Raw genomic sequence first — 21101 nt, 5'->3', positions numbered from 1 at the left:
CGCTACACACACGACACGTAAGTCAAAGCTAATGTCTACCTGCAATGTGTTTCAGGTCGAGGATTGCATCGATTGCGTATATTCTTCACGGTTAAACACTGGACTAATGGCGAGGAGGATACGCGGCCGTGACTTCCCTCGCATCGTTTCATTTGGCTTCGACCGTCCTGTTCCCATGCGACAGTCCAGAGGCAGGGGGTCGGTAACAGACATCTATCTACATAGCAGGTGGCGTCGAATTAGCTGAGTATGGTCGCCCGACCTCCCCGCCACAACGAGTACCCCCGTCCGAAGGGGCGACTTGGTCACTGACTGATTCCTTCGGTCCAGTCCGTCAGCGGCGCATGGATTTCTGGCGGTCAAGGAGCGATGCACAAGAAATATCAGGACTGGGCGATCCCAACTCCAGAGAGATCGACTGACGTCCGCTGTATACCACATCTCCTCAGAGAAGCGACACGAGAAATATAGGGTGGCGTATATCTATACGCTAGGTGCCGCCAGCCAGTTGTAAACGGATCTCCCGCTCCTTGCCCCGAAATGAGACTTTTGTAAGGCGCTATCTTATGCTTTGCTGTCTCCCGTGTGATGCGCAGTCCTCAAGGCTTCGACAACAGATGCCTCTTCTGCCATTGTGATGGACGACTATCAATCCTCGCCGACTCGTACGCTCGGTCCCTGCAGTCACCTACATTCTTGCAACCCGATACGAAGTCTTCTACTTAGGACGATGAACATACAATTGTCGGACACGTCCGCTTTATTGGATAGAATGCATGATTCAGAGTGCGTCTATCGAATAAGGCTGATGTCCGCGGTATAATACCAGATCTCCTCGGAGAAAGCTCAACGAGTCTTCCTGCACAGGCGCGATCCCAGCGGACTGACGTCCCTCCCCGCTGCCAGCTCAGGCCCGCGCATGCCAGGCCGGTTCGGAAGCGGCCTGGCGCATCGCTGGCGCCGCGCGCGCGCTGAATTGCGTCCCGGACTGGCTCGACGGGGCGCTTGCAATTCCGCCCGGCCTGCTTCCCGAGTCCCGTTTGGGGAGGAGGTGCTGAAAGGTATAAAAGCGCTATGGTTTTGGGGTGGATGGGGCATCGCAACTTCGACTCGTACTCTCACTCCCACTCGACCCACTCGGGTCCTCGCTCTCGTCGCTCTTATTGCCCAGTCAAAGTTCGCCACCTGAACGCTTGTCCGATCACACCGTTCGAGCGACCAGTTTAACCACTCAGCCACATTAGCAATCATCCTCCTCTCGCTACGCGAAGCTATAGTCCCCACCCCCTCGCGCATACAAACGCAAGGTCAACAGCATGTCTACCTCGATCACTGCTACCACTTCCACCACCATCACTACTACCCGCACCCTGCGCGTATGCTGCGCCCAAGCCGCGCGCCCCACCCCGTCTCGCAAGCATTCGCTGCGCATCGTCCTGCCGCCTACGTCGGCTGGCACGGCGGTCATCACGTATACCTGGCCCGAGGATCGCGTCTCGTACCACGGACCCAGGAAAGACAACCTTCCCCGGCGGAAGGTGAAGAAGTCTTGCAATAATGCGAAGGTTCAAGGTTGTGCTGAGCGTGAGGAGGAGGGGAGGGCTGATTAAAGGGTCTGCCGTATTACAACTGACTCGTTTGCTCCTGTCATGGCATCACAACTTTGTAACACTGGCAATAATCATGATCCTCCATCTCTTGCAAAGGTCTCGCCCAACGTAGCACTCCACTATCTACAACTCATCTGCATCACCATCGATCCACGAAAGCATCGGTCATGCACATTCGGACGGAGCTTCCTATTGGTTCGCCGTTTGGTAGTTCGAGAGGCTCGCCTTGTAATCTAGTGAGGCCCCGTCGGCGACGCTGATAAATGAGCCACCTCGACCGGCCCCGGCTGCCGCTACGATAAATTACTTGAGGATTATCGGCGCTGCGCGGCACGCCAGGGAACGATTCCCCCGGGAGGTCTGAGAGTCTACTAGAGATAGTAAATATTATCAGCACCCTCCGGGCTTTATTTTACTAGCTTGCTGGGCGCTGCGCGGCATCGAAATGTATTTTCATGGCTAAATCACACACCCACTGTCAACGACGCTAGCGCTCCGAGCGCTAGCGTCGTTGACAGTCGTGCTGCGATTTCCACTCTTGTGTGGACCATAAAATGAACATTAACCAACCAGTACCAAAAGTAGCACTACTCGATCGCTTTTAGATACAGTGAACCGCAAAAATATTGCACCACCCTTGCACAACTTGTATCTCAGCAACAATTGCATATTTCTCTTTGGTGTGAAATGTAGACTTGTAGTGCTGCTTTCCCTCTACATCATGATAGTATTACCAACACATTCTGCTGTATTACTGTACCATTTCGATCTATTCGGCAGGCGGTGTGACGTGTGACTCATCTGACCGATTCGTCATTTCGGCATCTTACTATATATGGTGCGAAGTGGCGCCGCAGGCCAGCTTTTAATACCATATATGGTAATTTCTACCATCCCAGAGGCCCTGTGACCGGTGACAAACGCCAGATTTCGTCTTCGGCAGGTACCCCTGTGATGTGTGACTGCCGAATAGATTGAAATCATACAGTATGGCTGAAAACGAGGCCAAATACAATGGGGACTGGTTTTAAACTATGTGTAAATCTCCCTCCAATGGTTCTGATAGCTAGAAAGAGCTCGAAATTTCGACCCTGGAACATCCCTGATTGACTACACCAATGTGGAGATATGTGTGCAGAAAGTTGGGGGTTTTGGTGTTAAACTCTGAAATCTTACACCAAAATCCCAACTTTCTGGCCTCGTATCTCTGCAACCATGTGGTCAATTTCCTGGGCTATAAAATACACAGAATTTCATGGAAATTTCTACTGTGTAGTCATTTTATACCTCCCCCCTTGCTTTGTGAAGATAGATTTTGACTATAAATATTGAATGCCTCCTAGTAAAACAAGATCAACTTCGCTCTTGACAATGTTCACACAGTTAGATAGAGCTCACAAACTACTACAATCTTTGTCTTTACACCAAAGAGAAATATGCAATAGTTCATGAGTTATGGCCCAAATACATGTCGCAAAGGGGTTGTGCATTACATAAGCAGTTCACTGTATAGATCTGAATGTTCGATGGGCAGAAAATACAATGCTTACATGGCTATACACATTTTACATTAGGAGCAGGCCGCCGCAGGTGTCAGACATGCCGATCGCGACATACACAGGAAAGAAAATCGTGGTTGGGGAATCTCCCTTGCGAGAAATAGCCCCTGTTGATAGGTACCACGCATGCCAGAGAGTGCTATCCACTGAAGATACTACCGATTCTTGGGGAATCGGAGGAATCCACGGTACTGTCTCATCAAGGGGTCAGATTATTCAACATAGTTCCTGGACGCAGGACAGGATTGTGTATAATGATACAACCTAGTACAACAATTCATTTGATGAAGAATACACACATCCTCTTACAATGTTTGCACTTCTGAGAGCTGAAAGGGCTTCATCTTCCCGGAGCTCTCATGGCGGCTACCAGCCCGCCAAGGCCTTCACTTCCTCTCGATAATGTCAGTGGTCGCATGGTCTTTGATGAACTGGACATTATAATAAATGCCCTCCTTGTTCTTGTTCTCGACAGACGTTCCGTCGTACAGAGTAATCCTCTCCTGGAGTGCAGGTCAGCACATATTCCAGAGGCGGGTGTACAGTAAGACAGACCGTGTAGGTGAACGGGATGTTGAGCTGAGTCTTGTAGATCAACACAGTCAACTTGATAGTGGTGTGCGCAGGGACAGTGATGTTGGTCGAGGTGGTGACCGAGGTGGACTCAATGGTCGACCCACCCCATTCGTGTTGGTAAGACTCTGTGAAGGAAATTCCTATCTCGGTCGAAGCGATGAAAGGCACTTCAGCTTTGAACGTGAACTGATATGAAGCAGGAAACATATCACAACCATGACGATGAGAACGGGGGATTGTGACGGACCGATTGACCCAATTCGATTCCGGCGACGTTGTTCCAGTTCCCCTCGTCGCTCTTCGTGTAAGTGTAGGAGACACTCTGAGACCCCTCAGAGCCTGTATTGTTCTCCAACACTTTCTCAATCGCAACCGTCGGGTTGAGCTCGACCAGATCTGCATCGTCGACCTTATACTTGACGTCATACACCTCAGTCTTGACTGCTGCACGCTCGACTTTAATTCTGTTCGAATCGTTGGCGTAGGTGGTTGCGCGGACGACATCGAGCCAGGAATTGTCGTTGTGGTCCCAGAGCTTGTAACGCCGGTTGTCGTGGTTACTGAAGAAGACAGTCTCGCTGTCGTACGTCGCATCACGGATGAGGTAGATGTCGTTCCCACCCAGGGAGACGATGCGCCAGACAAAGTCGGGGTTCGGGTTCGGGGCGTTCGAGGGCATCGTCTGCTGGTCAGAGTCGTAGTACTTGGTATCTCCAGACCGCTTGTAATACAAAGCGGCGGTGTAGTACGTCGCGGAAGGACCTGTAGCATAGAATTTCCCCTAGAATTCGACATCAGTGTTGTAATTCAGACAGACATGGAACGGCGCACAGGATGGTTAGGGATTTGAATGATCTTGAAACGGGTATTGAGATCGGGCTGGGTTGGCTCCCACTTGAGGCCGTACCAGCCAATCTTGTTGGGCAAATGTTTGAGGTACTGACCAGCCGGGTTTTTGAAGTAGACATATTCAGGCAATATAACCTCCGAAGGAGGGGCGCCCGCGACTGAAAGGGCGAGCTATGAGTATCGCGTGTCAAGGCGACAGCGACTGAGACCGGATGCGCATACTTGGTCCGATTTTGTTTTTCAAGGTGGGCATTTTAGATTTGGGCGATGGGGGTTCAAAGATCAAGACTTTGTGCTGAGTTCCGGGTCAAACTCTGCTACAGTCAGAGTAGTGCTTGGAGCAGTACCGTGTAACTAGAGAAATGGTCTGGAGGGACCTCGCGTCGACCATTATTTATACCTGCGGCGGCTTGCCCACACGTCTCGTTTATGGACAAATGTTAGCGAAGTAGCATTCTGGTTGGGTAGTTTTGGGGCGGACAGTAGGTACTTCCATGCTGGTTTTGGGACCGTTGTGACGCTCTTGTACCCAGAACCCAGCTGCAAGACTGTTATCATGAATGCAGAAATCAGTTTCTTATTCCAATAGAGCCCCGTCCTGTCTGGAAAGTCAAGTTTCGGGCGGATGGAGCAACCGAGTCGCGAGAAGGGGAGACGGCACGGATAGCCTCAAGTAATCGCCAGCCACAACGCAGGTGCAATGACGTGGAGGGTTGGAGGTTATTCAAACAACGTCTCCCCATCGTAGACTCGACCGTCATTGTAGCCCGAGATTATGTAGAAGACTGCTATCATGAATGCAGATATCAGCGTCTTACATCAGAGAAGCTCGATCTAGCCTGGAAGGTCGAGCTTCAAGCGAATGTAGTGGCTCGGTAGAGGAGACTGCACGAATAGACACATAGGTAATCGTCCGTCGCGAAGCAGTCGCGATGACGTGGAGGGTCGGAGGTCGACCGAGCTGGGGGCACATGGAATGAATGAATATATAGAAGTGCAGAAGGAACTTCACACCAACACGGAGCAGTTGAGGAACCGACGGTGGAACTTTGGACTTGTCATTGTTTGGTCCAGCGGCTAGCCCTGAGCCTCGGCTGTCATTGCCGAGCAAATATACGGGGTCTGCGGGGGGAGGTGCTCACTGAATGTGTTTCACTTTGGACTCGCCCCCATGTCTCTTGCTTCCGACCGTTCACGATCAGCCCGAGTGCTCGAAGGCAAACAAGCTAACACCACGTCCGGGGAGAGGAAGGTGTGCAAGTGCAGGGATTGCCAGAGGACAAGGCACAAGCCGGGGCAGAGGTGTTCAGGAGACGAGGTAAGGACGGGCTCGGTAAACCACGAGGTAGGAGAACTAGAAGTAGAGGCACGAGGCTAGAAAGTGGAAGAGGACCGATGAGACGGTGCAGAGAGGGCGGCGAGGACGTCGAAAGGAGGTATACAGCGGAGCGGTGTCGGCGTACTAGTACTGCACTCACTCGAGTCAGGTCGATGTATCGCGAGAGCGCACAGCGCATGGGGACTTGAAAGGGTCTATGCACGTCGAGGACAACGATAGAACGCGATTGAACACAGTAAAAGTTGATGATAGTTGATCACGGGCTCGTCTTTACACACTGAGTCGCAGCACTCCAGCAGCAACGTTTGCGACGAGCCTGAACGCTTTACCATATCACCTCGAGAAACATCAGCACCCCGTCGCGTATAACAAGCACAGAACGTACCAACGTGTCCAGCTCAATCACTGCTACCACCAGCACCCAGCGTCGTCCTCTCGCCTACGTTGGCTTGCACGACGGTCATCCAGTTCATCTTGCTTCATCCCTGTATATCACATTCATGATTCTTGGACTGTCTCGCAGTAATCATGATATTCGAGCTTTTGCGCTCTTCAACTTCTCGAGTCTGTTGGATCCCATTTTGGCAATGGCGCTGCCTGTTTCGGATATGTCACTGATATATCGTGAAAAGCGACATTCAACTGCGCACGTCTGACTGCAGATACCCCAACCCTTCGCCCCCCTTTCTCCCTCCAGCCTCGCCAACGACGAAGCGAACCCGGTCTACGTCCTCTCCTGCGCTGGCTGTCGACAGCGCCGTCAGAACTCGGATATCCGTTCAGTGTCAATGACAGCAAAATCATGATGGTCTCCTGTACCATTGCGCAAGCGCCGAAAGACTCTAAATCACTTGGGAGACGCTTTCGATTCTGCGGGTGGAGGAGAGGTGGTTTCTCATGCTGCCAGATGACTATCGTGGCCGATACCTAACAATAGGTATTCAGGGTCCGGCAATATATGCAGTCCATATGGGCGAGCGTCAAGGGAGATAACTCAGACTGGTCTAACATACCACCAAGCCAGTGCTCTACCTCTATCCTCTGCCCGCGTTTGTCAAATATGTCATCCGCTGTCCTTTATTTGTGTTCTGGCGGCCTGCGACATAACCCACGTTCGTGGCCTTCCTGACGGACGATCCCAGGCTGCATCAGTGCAACGTTATCTCTCCAATTCTGATGGACATTTGCACGCGGTACCTTACCCATCCTCCGAGTTTTATTGCTTCGCCATGATATTTAAAGAGCAAGGATACGAGAATGCGAACCCCGGCTGCCCACCATGAAGCTCGCCTTTGCGCTCATTTCGACGCTCGTCGGCCTGGCTGCTGGTTGCGGCGATGACCACGACCACGACCACGCTGGCCACCTGCACAAGCGCCTCTACCCGCAGACGCAGCTCACCCCGCCGAGCCGCCCGCTCGAATGGGGCAACCTGAACATCATCCACACGACCGACAGCCACGGCTGGCTGCTGGGGCACCAAAAGGCGTCCTTTCCCGAGCCGAACTATAGCGGCGACTTTGGCGACTTTGCGTCCTTCGTCGCGCACATGAAGGAGATCGCGTTGCTCAAGGGTGTCGACCTCCTCCTGGTGGACTCGGGCGACCTGCACGACGGGACGGGGCTGTCGGACGGGTTCCCACCCGGCGGGGTGGACGCGCACGATACCAACCAGTTCATCGCGCAGCTGCCGTACGACGTGATGGCCATCGGGAACCATGAGCTGTACATCTACGCGAACACGTACGACATGTACACGAACTTCGTGCCGAAGCTCCACGGGCGGTACCTCTCCTCGAACGTCAACATCACCGTCTACGACAAGAACAACAACAGCGTGAGCGTCCCCGTCGGCAACCGCTTCGCCAAGTTCAAGACGCTGCTGGGCCGGAAGGTGACGGCGCTGGGCGTGCTGTACGACTTTACGGGCAATGACGTGAATACGACCGTGCAGAAGGTGGAGGATATGGTCAAGGAGGCGTGGTTCGCGCAGGCGATTCAAGACGAGCCCGACTTCTTCCTGCTCGTAGGGCACATGCCGGTGTCGAGGGATAAGTGGCCGGTTGTTTTCAACGCGGTGCGCGCCGTGCACCCGCACACGCCGATCATCATTCTCGGTGGGCACACACATATCCGGGATTGCAACCAGCCCGACGGACGCTCAATGGCACTGGAGAGCGGGAGGTACATGGAGACGGTCGGGTGGATGAGTGTTAACTTGGACAAGCCAGGGAGCACGGGGAACTTGACGTTCACGCGGAGATACCTCGATCCAAATCGCGTCACGTATCAGGTGAGTTGCCGTAAAACCTACAGACCCGTTCTTCCCGCTGAGAACGCGATGCAGTATCACACTTTGACTAGCAACTGGACGTTCGACACGGCCCACGGAAAGTCGATCACCCAGGGTCTCCTGGACTTAGCGGAGGAGTACGACCTCTCGTACCAGTACGGCGTCGCACCGCATGATTTCACGATCAGCCAGGCGCCCTACCCGTCCGAGAACTCCTCGCTCTCGCTCTTCATCCAGAAGGCCGCGCCCGTCGCGCTCACGATCAACAACACGCGCGCGGGCGTCCCGAATATCATGATCACGAACTCGGGCTCACAGCGCTTCGACGTGTATGCGGGGCCGTTCACGAAGAACGACCAGCTGACGGCGAGCCCCTTCACGGACGCGTTCATGTACATCCCGAACGTCACGTACAGCGTCGCGAGCCAGGTGCTGCCCGCGCTTAACAACCAGGGCGCGGAGGAGCGGAAGCGCGGGCTCAGGAGCGGGCTGGCGCTGGGGAAATTGTTGGAGGAGAGGGAGAGGGAGATGTATGGGAGGGGAGAAGTCGAGATGGTATACCGCAGGTGGCTGAGGGAGATGGATGAGCAGGCGAAGAGGGAAATGAGCAGGCGGGCGACGGTGAATGGCACCCTGGGATATGTTACGCACGACGTGAGCATATATTCTCTACGCCCTGTTCTGCTTATCAATGATTTTCTCTCGTGCGTAGTCTTGCCCAGGTGTCGGAGACGACACATACCACACTGCGCTGCCCTACTACGATTCTCCAGACTTCATTGGCTCGAACGCACCGGCCAATATCAGTGCCTCGGACCCCGTTGACCTTGTATTCGTCGACTTCATCGAGGACCAGCTTCTGGGGATTCTTAATACGGTTCAAAACGAAAAGAACTACACGACGGCAGACGTATCTTCCTACACACCCATACTAGCAAATGAGGTGCTAGGGCTTTATGCTGAGAGAGCCTGGAATTCTACGAATGGCAGTTCCTAAAATGAACCAATAACTTCAGTCGTGAATTCGGTAGTGAAATATCGTATCATCGACAATGTTATCCCACTGCCGCAATCATTCCTATTTGGTGGATCGGGGTGTGCATAGATGCAGAAAAAATCATGAATCGGGCGTCTGTCCTTCCCACTCCTTTCCCCGTCAGCTCAGCTGGCCAAACGTTCCTCAATCCCCTGACAATGTCATCGCCTGGTAGCCGGCTAGTCATTGCGTTCTGGACAACTTCTGGAAGCCCATCTCAAAAGAAGCCTCGGCCAGATGTGTTGTCCCAGTGACCTGCACCATGGACGGCAGGACAGTCCGAGAGAATATCAAGAGAATGTTGTGCATGCTACTATCCAAGAAGACAACGCTAATAATCCAAGAATGGTCTATATAGTTAAGTTTAAGGGAGGATATAAGCATACCGTCTATGGGTGTATAGTATGCGGCTCCGATTCCAGCCCTAGGGATACATCAACAGGCACAAGCACAAACCAATCGTGCGATACAGGCGATTTCAATGATCCAAAACCGTGTTACAACCCGGCTCGCTGAAGCTAGATGCCCCGAAGAAGAAATCAGTACGTCCTGCACACCGGGTAATTTGAACCTGGCGACTCACCTCAGCCTCCAGCACCTCCGCGTCATCATCATTCCACCCAACCTTACTCTCCCCCCAGGCAGGGCTGTATCCAAACCCACTGGGCACCTCGTCGTCTTGGACGAACCGGACCACGCGCTTCAGGTGGCGGATCGTGCCGTAGGACGACCCCGATGTTTCGAAGAACGAGGGGTCGAACAAGCCCGGGTAGTCTTCCTGCAGGTGGGCGATCTGACTGCCGAGAGTCGGGTGTTGAGATCGGGGAGGGAGAAGAGGAAGGGAGGTACTCACGCCGCGGTCATAGCGGGCATGGCGTCCGCGCCCGTGTGTCGAGGCCCGGCAGCATGCAGTGCTCGAACGTATTCGTGGGGGTACTGGCCCTGCTTGCGTGCGAAGAGGGTGTACCTGTGTATCCGAGTCGGTACAAGTCAGCGTCCCGAGCAGGATCAAGAGACGTGAACACGTACTGCAGCAGAGAAACGGGGGCGTGCCAAGATCCACCGAGTCGGGCACGCTTGAGCAGGCCCTGCAGGACGGCGATGGCACCCATGATCCCGGTGCAGTAATCTGTGAGAAGGGTCGTCCATGACAAATTCCAGAATGTTTAGAAAGACGGACGGACGAAAGTGGAAGGCCGATTAGAGGGGAACGCTACTAGAAGGAGGAATGCAGCTACGTACCGGTGATAGGCCAGCAGGGCACGATTGGCATGTCCTGCCCGCAGGCCTCGCCTGTTTCCCAAGCCAGACCAGATACTACGTCTGCGATTTGCTGGAACTGCAGGATGCCAAGTCGCAAAGAGAGCCATGGAAGGTCCACGGGTAAATGAAAAGAGCCGACATGAGCTCAACAGCCTCCGCGGGATAGCACAGGCACAATTGTACGCACGCCAGGTCTCCATGCCCACGGACCCTCATGCCCATAAGTGTTCTCAGAGACAATAACAACTGAAGAAGCCCCAGGGGGAGTCAGTACGCAGCTCGTGCCGGGATCGGGATGGGAGGATCCAGACGTACAGCCCTTTCCACGCTTCACAGCAATCTGGTTCAGCACTTCGCTGCCGAATCCGAGACGCTCGATTACGCCCGGTCTGTACCCGTGCACAAAGACGTCCGCGTCCTGCAGCAGGTGTCTCAGCTGCGCCTTCCCCCTCTCGGTGCGAACTAAGGGGACGAGGCCGAGATCGGATTAGCCCAAGTGTTTCTCAAGGAAGAGTAGGCGCATACGTACGGTCGATGTGCACAGCGCGTTTCCCCAAGTTGCAGTCCGGCTGCGGAGGTTTAATATCAGCACGCCAACACTAACGGACAGTTCGATTCGACCTATGTGCCTACCTGAAAGTAGAATCCGTAATCAGGTAGAGTGGGTGCTATGAAGCGCACGACGGTCGCGCCGAGCTCCGCCAGATGGCGTCCGATGGCAGGCCCCGCGAGCACCCGCGTCATCTCGACGACCTGCAACGCAACCGCATTAGCCATAATAGCCCAGCGGTAATCATACGCGGACGCGGAACTGCACCGGACCTTGATTCCGTCGAGCGGACGTCTGACGTCCGGGCCCTTTGACAGCGGCACCGATAGGGTGAAGTCCTCGAGGCGGGCATGCGGGGTGACGAGCTTCCAGGCGGACGCAACGCGGCCCTGGGCGCGAGGAGACAAAGAAAGAAACAGTCAATCCCACTGCCGAATCCGGCTGGCGCTTATTGTGTTCACGTACGTGGTCGCTATCGTCAAACTCCTCCGGCTTCAGACAAACTTTAGGTTAAGGGTGGGTGAGTACTGGGACCGTGCTTCTGCGAGATCGGGGGGGGAGCGGTAAAGACACGCACCGTCACCAGGGATGCCCAGGCGCATGGACCACTGCAGCATCTCCGCGGCAGACCGCTGGCCCACGAATGCCTGCACGGCGTCCCGCGTGCCCTGCTGGTCCGCGTCGAGATCTGGGTCAATGCCCATCGCCGCTATCGTGAAGCGCGGGTTTAGGGAGCCGTGCGGGTGGAAGTACGCGCCGTCCGCGCATCGATATACCGAAGATACCAGGGACTTGATGGGCAGGTACCATAACGGGTCCTACGTTCCAAACGAAGTTAATTCGTGGTCAAACGAAGTTAATTCGTGGTGGCGCGTTCTATGGTCGAACGCACCTCAGCTGGGACCTTGGGTATCTGCTTCAGCGCCTGGCAGAGGGGTTTGCCGTCCACCTGGACTAGCATCAGTCCGGCGAGGGAGAGGCCTGCGTGATCAGCGTTGACGGAAACGGTCGCCGGGGGTTTGTCTGTGCGGGTCGCGAGGATGTGGCTCGCAAAGGCTCCGAACAGGCCTTGCAGGGCGGCTGCAATGGCAAAGTGCTTGTGGGGAAGAGGGAGCTGCAAAAGGGATGGTGAGTTGGGCGTGGTGAGTAGCATGTGAGGCCGGAGCTTACGATAGGTTCGGATGTCCCGGTGAACACCGTAGCTCGCGCTATGTTTTGCACTTCGGGCGGGACTTCGGCTTCGTCAAAGAGTTTCGTGAGGATGGACATGGCCTGCTCTGGCACGGGCATGCCGGCGTAGGCGTCGCGAGTCGTGAGAGCAGTCATATCGGGGTCGTCGAGATCGTGAACGCTCCGTTGTCAGCTTTTGTTTGTGGAGGGTCGATGATGAGGGAACGAGGCCTCTCCGCCTCGGAGTGCTTCAACCGACACGGAGGGCTGGGGAGCAGATGTATGTAGCAAATTGTCGATTGCCTCGCTCCATTATATACGTTCTCGCGCCTGTGGTGATGCAAATCTAGAGTATATTGGGGTCCAATATCCCATTCTTCCGAGCGATATGAGAACTGGGTGACTCCAGCCGGACACGTGGTTGCAATAGATCCCCCGAGATCCAGAAAGACTCGAGGAGAGATCGTCTGCCGGGGAATTGGAAGGCTACGGGTCAATCAGTATTGAGTACGCTAGAAGGGCGGGCTTGCAGACACCAGGGGCGCGGAACCGACGACTGCCGCTGCCAGTCAACGCACAGCTACATCCTGTTGCAGGTGTCACCGGTATGAACGCCGTCCTGGCCTGCGCTGCTATGCATGACAGCGTACTGATTATTCGGTCAAGGTATGTAATAGTGACTGTAGAAATTGGCCAACCTTCCTGGGTCGCCGCGGAGGTCTCGATATTCGCCGCCAAGCGCGGTATTCTCATTGGCCTATGAACTAGAAGCTGTGTTTAGATCTGCCAGTGGTTCTGGAGGGAACCGGTCCCATCGGACAATTCTTCCTCGGGAAGCTCACCGTGTTAGCTATAGGGTCGCTTGCGAGCTGATATCTGCTTCGCCGACGAACTCGAGATGCGATTGGTACGACTGGGGAATCTTGCAGTGTCCATGAAAGGAGCTCATTGGACAGAGCGGTAGCCCATATTATTAGGCTTGGTACCGCGCCCCCTAAATAATTCGTGAATAGCTTCAAAAGCCTCCTCAAGTAAAGGCGCTGCACACGCATATCGACCATTCTGGTCCATTCAGATTCAGATGGTGGGTGGTATGCGTAACTGGTGTTCCCACGCCTAGCCCATATGATTTGAGGTCGATTTCGCCCCTCCTCAAAGCAGAACCTCCAGGCCTCGAAAAGTTATACACGCTATCTGACAGCAATTGCATACGGATAGGCCTCATGTGGGTGCCAGTATGTCTCCAATTTGTTAGTGGACCGGTCCTAAGCCTTGAATAGTAGGCGTCTGTCAGTCCAGCTGCCACAACAGCTACGAACAGGTTTATTTTGCAGGCGTTGCCCGCTTGTTGCTCGGCCCCCACTTTTGGGAGCCAGCGGAATAAGAACATAGTACTGCTCATGATGTCTAACAACCGCACCGTTTCCTCGTCCTCTACTTTGACAGCTCTGACTGAACACTACGCTAATAGTCAAACTACTCCACGACCCGGAGCTGTCCACTGACCTTCTTGTCGAACGCGCACATAGCATCATCAGCAGGAATGAAAAGGTGCTCGATGCCAACAGTCCTGAGGGCTTGAGTCTCGCAGCTTTTCTACGAGGGGCCGTCGTTGTAGTGCTAGTAACTAATTTAATTAGAGTGTCACGGTACGTAGATGAGCAGAACTGCAGCGGCAGTAAGTTGTCGCAGAGGAAGCTACTCTGGCCACCCCAATAGGCCAAAGAAGATCTACCACTCGAAGGTGCGCAGATTCGCGAGAGGGATGAGCGAATCACCAGATCCAGAGAGGCCTGTGTAGGCCAGCTATTCTTCGCATAAGGGTACTACACCAGACTACAGTAAGTATGGGATATATGCACTAATAAGTCCGGGCGGGGGTAACATAACAGCCAACACAACAAATGACAGCATTCGGCACATATCAACGTACGCGGTAGTGAAAGAGTGGATCACAGATTAGACCTATTAGAACAAACAGACGAAATTACTGGGGAAGATATGCCTCCCGGGCTGCCTCCTCGCCTCGTCCAGTAGCTCGCCGCTCCACCACCCGTCCTCGGGCGTCGCAGTTACAGCGATGACGTCTCCGGCCTGGAAATCGAACTCCTCCTCGATAGTGGCTTGATAGTCGAACAGAGCTTTCACTACGACGGCAGGAAACAATCCCCGTTAGCCTAGCCCCCACAAGAATGCAGCAAAGTTAGCGACGTACCATAGAACAACACTGGCTTGCCCTCTTCGGTGTACTGGTTCGTCGGCGGCGGCCCATTCGGCACCATCTGCGACGGCGGCTGAGGCGACGGCGTCCGCGCAGCGGGGCTCGGCGCGCGGTAGCCGTACTCGCCATATCCCGCAGGCTGCTGCAAATGCGACGGCGGTGCGCCGTACGACACCGACGCGCCCCGCTGGATATCTGCTGGCGTGTTCCCGTAGCCCATGTGCGGCTGCGGTTGGTACAGCTGCGGGGGCGGCGGCTGGTACACCTGCTGGGGATGGCCGTATGACGGATGCACGTGCGGTGGTGGCTGGTAATTCACGGGCGGCGGCGGGCCTGTCGGGGGCGGGGGGATCCCATACCCGAGGTGGTGCTGTCCATTCGGTACGTTAGTCGGGGAGACGTAAGTGCTAGTCCGGCGTATAGAATTCTGCTGTGGGGGCTGTTGGGGAGGCAACGAACTCTGATGCATGGGCTGCTGCCTCCTCTGCTGCTCAGCTGCATACCGATCCGCCATCGAATCCATAGCGACCCTCCCACTAGGGTCCAGCGCAATTCCCACCGGATTAGGACTCGTCGCACGTTGCGGACCGCGATTACTCGAGGAAGTGGACCCGGCCCTGCCAACCTGGCTTGGAGGCGAAGTGAGGCTGTTCCGGCTGTCATTAACGTGTGCCAGTGCCGGGCTCGCACTTCTCGAGATGGGCAACCCAGGGCTTGGGCTCCGCCCATGCGCGCCGATTCCAGCATGGCCTTCGCGGCTCACCGGCCGGCCGATCCGCTGCCCCTGGTCGGTCATGTTCTGACTTACGCTGCTGCGCCGACTGTTCTGGCGGCTCAGCGACTTCCGCTCACCAGGAAAGCTCTGCTGGTAGTCTTTAAGAACATCCTCCACTGGGAGGCCTGAATCTCCAACTGTAGATGGTGGCCGGTTCGGGTTCATGAACGCGGCTGTCGGCGGATGCGGTGACGTCGAACGCGATGGCGACGCACCCAGCGGGTATGACCCCACGACCATCTCGGCAGAGTTTCGCCATCGGTTGTCGCGGCTGCTGCCTCCTCCATTGACGTTGCTCGATGACTGCGGCGCCGTCAGGTTGACGTTCGACGAGGACGAACCCGGGCCTACCGCCTGGCCATGCCGCGACTCCGACGTGTCCTTCCTAGTAGGCATGCGGCGCACCGTCCCCGCCTGAGTCTTCAGCTCCGCCATAGCCCGCGCGAGCGGATCGCTGTCGTCCCCCACGCCAGGCTTCGGTGCGCCATTCTGAATCTGCCGCCGCGAACCCTGTCCTTGCTGCTGCGGGTCCTGTGCAGGATCCACCTCGTAAGCGTTCTCTCCGATCTTGATCATCGTCTTGCTCGTCGGGTCGATAGGCTCCGCATGCGGCTCATTCGCAGGCCTGAACGATGTCGTGTCCGCCCGGCGCACGCTCGCCCCGTCCCCACGGGTGCTGGCGCGGCTCTGCGTCTGGCTGCGACTTACCCCATTCGTATCAGCCCTTCCTCCACCTGCCCCGCGGCCAGCAGTGTTTACTGGTGGTTCATCGTCCTCGGGCTGTGGCGGTGGGGCTTGCTGCTGCCCTGCTCGCCGCTGCGTTGACCGCGTAAAGCGAGCCGGGTGGCTCACTGGGCGTGAAGAAGAGTTCATAACGGCGTCGGGGTCGGTGTAATTGATGAATGGCGGTGGTTCAGGTATGGACGAGCCCGTGCCATAATCACGTACAAAGTTCTCCATGTCTTTCTCAGTTTCGAACTGTTCGAGCGACAGGCGAATTTTCTCGCAGGACTGCGAGCAATGATGGATCAACACGTAGCACGTAGTATAGTATGAGAAACCGGACGCACCTCGTCGTCATGTACGCACACGGTTGACACTGCATTCGCGTACGCCCACATATTATCCTTCATGAAATCCATCCGCTCTTCCTCCATATCCTGGCAGCTGTCGCAGAACGCTTTCCAGTCAAGCTCCCACTGCCGCGCCGTCTCCTGAAGCGCCCTGGCAAAGTTAGCAAAGTCGCGTTCATTGGCCTGCACCGTCTGCTGCACGCGCTCAAGCTTCTGATGGATCTTCTCGAGGTCCTTGCCCTGCACTAGCGTTGACTGCGCAGTGTACCCGTTGATGCGCATGCAGTCCGCTTCGTACTTTTCGCGCGCCTTGTTGACGTGTTGCTCCTGCACCTGCTTCACCTTGAACGACTTCTCGATCGCCGACTGGAAGGTCTTGCGGTGATGCGCTTGCCGCGCGCAGAAGGTGGCAGTTTGCGTCTCAAGATCGTTGCGGACCTGCTGGGCCAACTGGAGGTGAAATCCTGCTTGCTTGTCTGTTTCGAGCCGCAACGTGTCCAATGAATTCCGTAGCTCTCTGACCATGAATGTTAGCTGTTACTTGTGAGAAAGTGTACAATACTCACCCAATCTCATCCCTCCCCAGAGGTAACTTGGCCAACTTGGCCATTCGCTTCGCGTAATCCTCTTCAATCGCTGCTCTAATGCGGCATGCTCTCAGCCATCACCGATATCCATGCCACACGCATCCGACGCACCTCTCTTTCCAGAAGTTCCTCAGTTCCTCCATCGTCCTCGCCGCCCCGCGCATGCGCGCGAACAGCACATCGACACCGCCATCTCCAGGTCCCCAGAACGCGTTGCAGAAGTCGGTCGACCGCTGGGAAAGATCAGGCGAGTTAGCTCGCGCATACTTCGCGAGCGACGTCGTCGAAGCTTGTCGTCGGGCAGCCATTGAACGAGAGTGCCGTGACGGGCGTAAGAGTCGTTAAATATCGTAGAGTGATGAAACCGCCTCAACGTGCCGTGCGTTGCCACTGCCTGTGATCTGTGTCAAAGCCGACTGGTCCGAGTGATGCCGGAGACGCTGATTCCGCCGCTCTGAGTCTCAAGTCGCGATGAAGGCAAGAATATTCCTCCGTCCTCCGCGTCCGCGTCAGGATCGGTGGGCGTACTTAGGGTGAACGTCCGAGGTTCGATGCTTCTGCTCAAGTTCGGGGCCGTCCGAAGCGTGGGCAAAGGCTGGGAACGGAGTCCCAATCCTAGACTTCCCTTTCATACCGCCACAAAGGGCCAACGTATACGTAAATGCATGGTCTTGGATGCTCAAGACACCTTCGAACAAGATGGAATGTCATGCTTATTGCAAGACTGTGATACGATTATAGTGCCATATGTGCGTAGCCCACAACCTGAATTAAAGATACGGTAACCCCTTCCCCCTCTACTCAGCCAAGCCTTGCATTATTGACCTTTCGCCTCTCACTCGGAAAGGTCAGGATATAAGATGGATGCGTGGCCGATAGCACCTCTGGATTCGTAACGCTCCCAGGTGTTCATGCAATTAATGCACGCTCTGCCCCGAGAAGGCGCAAGAATCGGGATTCCATACGACGATGCCACGGTCCTACACACCACCATTTTGCACCGGAGGCCAAGTCGTTAATGGGAACTGCCGCTACTAGAATTCCAGGCTCTCTCAGCATAGAGCCCCAACACCTCATTCGACAGTATGGGCGTGTAAGAAGACATATCCGCTCTCGTGTAGTTCTTTTCGGTTTGAAGCGCATTCAGGGTTTCCAGTACTTGGTCCGCGTTGAAACTGACGAAGACCAGGTCGATGGGGTCAGAGGCACTGATGTTGGCCGGTGCGTCTGAGCCAATGAAGTCCGGCGTATCGTAGTAGGCCAGCGGGGTGTGGTATGTATCATCCCCGATGCCCGGGCAGGACTAGGGACGAGTGAATTAGAAGGACTTCACAAGAGGTAAACACGACATAGAGGAGACACGCTCACATCATGAGTGACATATCCCAGGGTGCCATTCACAGCCTCCCGCCTGCCCACCTCCCTCTTCGCCACCTCGTCCATCTCCCGCAACCACCTGCGGTACACCATCGCGACCTCCCCCTTCCCATACAGCTCCCCCTCCCATTCCTCCAACAGCTCACGCTTCCGCTGCTCCGCGCCCGCCTTGTTCATCGTGGGCAGCACCTGGCTCGCTATGCCGTACGTGACATTGGGGATGTACACGAACGCGTTCGTGTACGGGCTCGCCGTCAGCTGGTCGTTCTTCGTAAACGGCCCCGCGTACACGTCGAAGCGCTGCGAACCCGAGTTTGTGATCATGATGTTCGGGATGCCCGCGCGCGTGTTGTTGATCGTGAGGGCCACGGGCGCCGCCTTCTGGATGAAGAGCGAGAGCGAGGAGTTCTCGGAGGGATAGGGCGCCTGGCTGATCGTGAAGTCGTGAGGCGCGACGCCGTACTGGTACGAGAGATCGTATTTCTGCGCGAGGTCGAGGAGGCCTTGCGTGATCGCTGTGCCCTGCGCCGTGTCGAACGTGCTGTTGCTCGTTGATGTATGATACTGCATCACACCTTTCAGCTTTGAGAAACAGATACTCTGATAATGCGGCAACTCACCTGGTACGTGACGCGGTTCGGGTCGAGGTATCGCCGCGTGAACGTCAGGTTCCCCGTACTGCCCGGCTTATCCAAGTTCACGCTCATCCACCCGACCGTCTCCATATACCTTCCGCTTTCCAACGCCATGGAGCGCCCGTCCGGCTGGTTACAGTCCCGTATATGCGTGTGCCCGCCAAGGATGAGGATCGGCGTGTGCGGGTGCACGGCGCGCACCGCATCAAAGACAACTGGCCATTTGTCTCGCGCCACCGGCATGTGCCCAGCAAGCAGGAAGAAGTCGGGCTCGTCGCGGATCGCGTCCGCAAACCACGCCTCCTTGACCATGTCCTCCACCTTCTGCACGGTCGTATTCACGTCATTACCGGTGAAGTCGAACAGTACCCCCAAGGCGGTTACTTTCCGCCCTCTCAGCGTCTTGAACTTTGCGTACCGGTCACCGACAGGGACGCTGACGCTGTTGTTATTCTTGTCGTAGACCGTGATGTTCGCGTTCGAGGACAGATATCGCCCGTTGAGTTTCGGTACGAAGTTCGTGTGCATGTCGTACGTGTTCACGTAGTCGTAGAGTTCATGGTTCCCGATGGCCATGACATCGTACGGCAGCTGGGCAATGAACCCATTGCTGTCGTGCGCGTCGACGCCGCCGGGCCCGTACCCGTCTGAGAGCCCCGTCCCGTCGTGCAGGTCGCCCGAGTCCACCAGGAGGAGGTCGACACCCTTGCGCAGCGCGATCTCCTTCATATGCGCAACGAACGAGGCGAAATCGCCAAAGTCCCCGCTGTAGTTCGGCTCGGGGAAGGACGCCTTTTGGTGCCCCAGCAGCCAGCCGTGGCTGTCAGTGGTGTGGATGATATTCACGTCGCCCCATTCGAGCGGGCGGGACGGCGGGGTGAGCTGCGTCTGCGGGTAGAGGCGCTTGTGCAGGTGGCCAGTGTGGTCGTGCTCGTCGGCGTGCTCGCCACAAGCGGCGGCCACGCCGACGAGGGTCGAGATGAGCGCAAAGGCGAGCTTCATGGTGGGCAGCCGGGGTCGCGTCCTCCTACTCTTGCTCTTTAAATATCATTGCGAAGCAGTCGGTAGGATGTATAAAGGTGCCGTGCATCAGAGCCGAGGAGATAACGTTTAACGTACACTGATGAAACCAGGATCGCCCGTCGGGATGTACATGCCGGCTGACCATGAGCGTGGGTTCCGGTGCAGGCTTTCTGAGACCGTCAGAGAGAAAGAAAGACCCAAAGGCTGACCAGCGCACGCTGCAGAAACAGGTACTGGGCTGGTGGTACATCACCGCAGAGTCGAGCAGATATCTCCCTGACGCTTGTCCATATGGACCGCCGGACCCTGAATGCCGTCTTGTTAGACGGCAGCCCACGATGGCAAACTATTGCCCCGACGCTACCCCCAAGCACCACTACAACTCCCAAGATATTTGTGGGACTTTGCGCTGCTGCAATCGGTGGAGGGTTTAATTCGCAACGAAAACCCAAGTTGCCGCCGTCAAACTGGTGCGGTGAGACTACGTGTGTATGCGTCAAAGCCAAACGACGCGGATTCGTTGCACTCGGGTCCAACAAGATCGAGCCGGGTGACGAACCGACAAGTCCGAGCACCCGAGTGACGCCAAAAGCGAGACGCCTTAGACTTGGGACTACGCCCCAAGACGCGAGACCAAGGGGTCTTGAAAACCTTATTTTGCCACCCCACCTGAACGCCCCCCCTGGGTACCCCACCTCGTCCCCCTTGACTTCAACGCTCGAGCATCGGTCTACATACAGTACACGACACCGCCTACAGTAGTATAATAAGGCCGTCTGCTACTCTGCTCGACGCCCCGTCCTCGCTGTCTTCCCCGTCGACCACCATGCATCCCTTGCTTCCGGCCGCGGTCCGGGTAGAAGTCTGGTAGCAAACCCCAACCCTAGGGTGTACCGCCGCGGGTCAGGTGACGCAGGCGCGCCGCTTCTTCGGGGCTGCGTCCCGCCTCTCCGGCGCCTCGTCGGTAGACCCGTCGTTGTCGTCGCCGACGATGAGCACAGCTATAACACTTGCATGTAGTCGTAAAAATACGGAATAAATTGCATTAAATACATAAATATCGTTTGATGGTTCTGACATATACGCGCCGTCACTTAGACGCTCCTATCGAGCGTCGTCGCCGTTGTGAATGCCGTGCTCATTGTCTTTGACGGCAGCGGCGCAC

At 55.7% G+C, this 21101-nt stretch overlaps 6 protein-coding genes across 6 annotated transcripts; 2 read left to right on the top strand and 4 right to left on the bottom strand.

Moving 5' to 3' along the window:
- Positions 1-1316: 1316 nt before the first annotated feature.
- GLOTRDRAFT_129558 (uncharacterized protein) lies at positions 1317-1610 on the top strand (the record flags this gene model as incomplete). The annotated part of the gene is made up of 2 exons (XM_007868233.1): positions 1317-1538; positions 1593-1610. The coding sequence occupies 2 exons, from the start codon at positions 1317-1319 to the stop codon at positions 1608-1610; spliced, it is 240 nt and encodes a 79-aa protein (XP_007866424.1).
- Positions 1611-3555: 1945 nt separating this feature from the next.
- On the bottom strand, positions 3556-4847 carry GLOTRDRAFT_129557 (uncharacterized protein; the record flags this gene model as incomplete). Its single annotated transcript, XM_007868232.1, has 5 exons — positions 3556-3672; positions 3725-3931; positions 3993-4526; positions 4577-4752; positions 4817-4847. The coding sequence occupies 5 exons, from the start codon at positions 4845-4847 to the stop codon at positions 3556-3558; spliced, it is 1065 nt and encodes a 354-aa protein (XP_007866423.1).
- A 2363-nt stretch (positions 4848-7210) lies between these two features.
- On the top strand, positions 7211-9223 carry GLOTRDRAFT_76623 (uncharacterized protein; the record flags this gene model as incomplete). The annotated part of the gene is made up of 3 exons (XM_007868231.1): positions 7211-8226; positions 8281-8880; positions 8939-9223. Coding segments are annotated over 3 exons (1901 nt in total), but the record flags the coding sequence as incomplete, so codon positions are not given.
- Positions 9224-9545: 322 nt separating this feature from the next.
- On the bottom strand, positions 9546-12411 carry GLOTRDRAFT_121477 (CoA-transferase family III). Its single transcript, XM_007868230.1, has 13 exons — positions 12246-12411; positions 11968-12189; positions 11653-11893; positions 11541-11578; positions 11159-11464; positions 11055-11094; positions 10841-10987; positions 10713-10771; positions 10505-10601; positions 10292-10391; positions 10116-10229; positions 9846-10059; positions 9546-9780 (listed from the first exon to the last, which is right to left on the bottom strand). The coding sequence occupies exons 1-13, from the start codon at positions 12399-12401 to the stop codon at positions 9760-9762; spliced, it is 1755 nt and encodes a 584-aa protein (XP_007866421.1). The 5' UTR covers positions 12402-12411; the 3' UTR covers positions 9546-9759.
- Positions 12412-14023: 1612 nt separating this feature from the next.
- On the bottom strand, positions 14024-17209 carry GLOTRDRAFT_138871 (uncharacterized protein; the record flags this gene model as incomplete). The annotated part of the gene is made up of 5 exons (XM_007868229.1): positions 14024-14392; positions 14461-16252; positions 16312-16831; positions 16881-16955; positions 17013-17209. 5 exons carry the CDS (start codon positions 17207-17209, stop codon positions 14214-14216), a joined length of 2763 nt encoding a protein of 920 aa, XP_007866420.1. The 3' UTR covers positions 14024-14213.
- Positions 17210-17599: 390 nt separating this feature from the next.
- On the bottom strand, positions 17600-19843 carry GLOTRDRAFT_61200 (Metallo-dependent phosphatase). The gene is made up of 3 exons (XM_007868228.1): positions 18899-19843; positions 18270-18842; positions 17600-18204 (listed from the first exon to the last, which is right to left on the bottom strand). The coding sequence occupies exons 1-3, from the start codon at positions 19640-19642 to the stop codon at positions 17917-17919; spliced, it is 1605 nt and encodes a 534-aa protein (XP_007866419.1). The 5' UTR covers positions 19643-19843; the 3' UTR covers positions 17600-17916.
- Positions 19844-21101: the final 1258 nt, after the last annotated feature.

This window comes from Gloeophyllum trabeum (genome assembly GCF_000344685.1).
Source record: "Gloeophyllum trabeum ATCC 11539 unplaced genomic scaffold GLOTRscaffold_00007, whole genome shotgun sequence".
NCBI lineage: Eukaryota > Fungi > Basidiomycota > Agaricomycetes > Gloeophyllales > Gloeophyllaceae > Gloeophyllum > Gloeophyllum trabeum.
The sequence above is the reverse complement of the archived record's forward strand: the minus strand, read 5'-3'. Positions and strand labels throughout refer to the sequence as shown.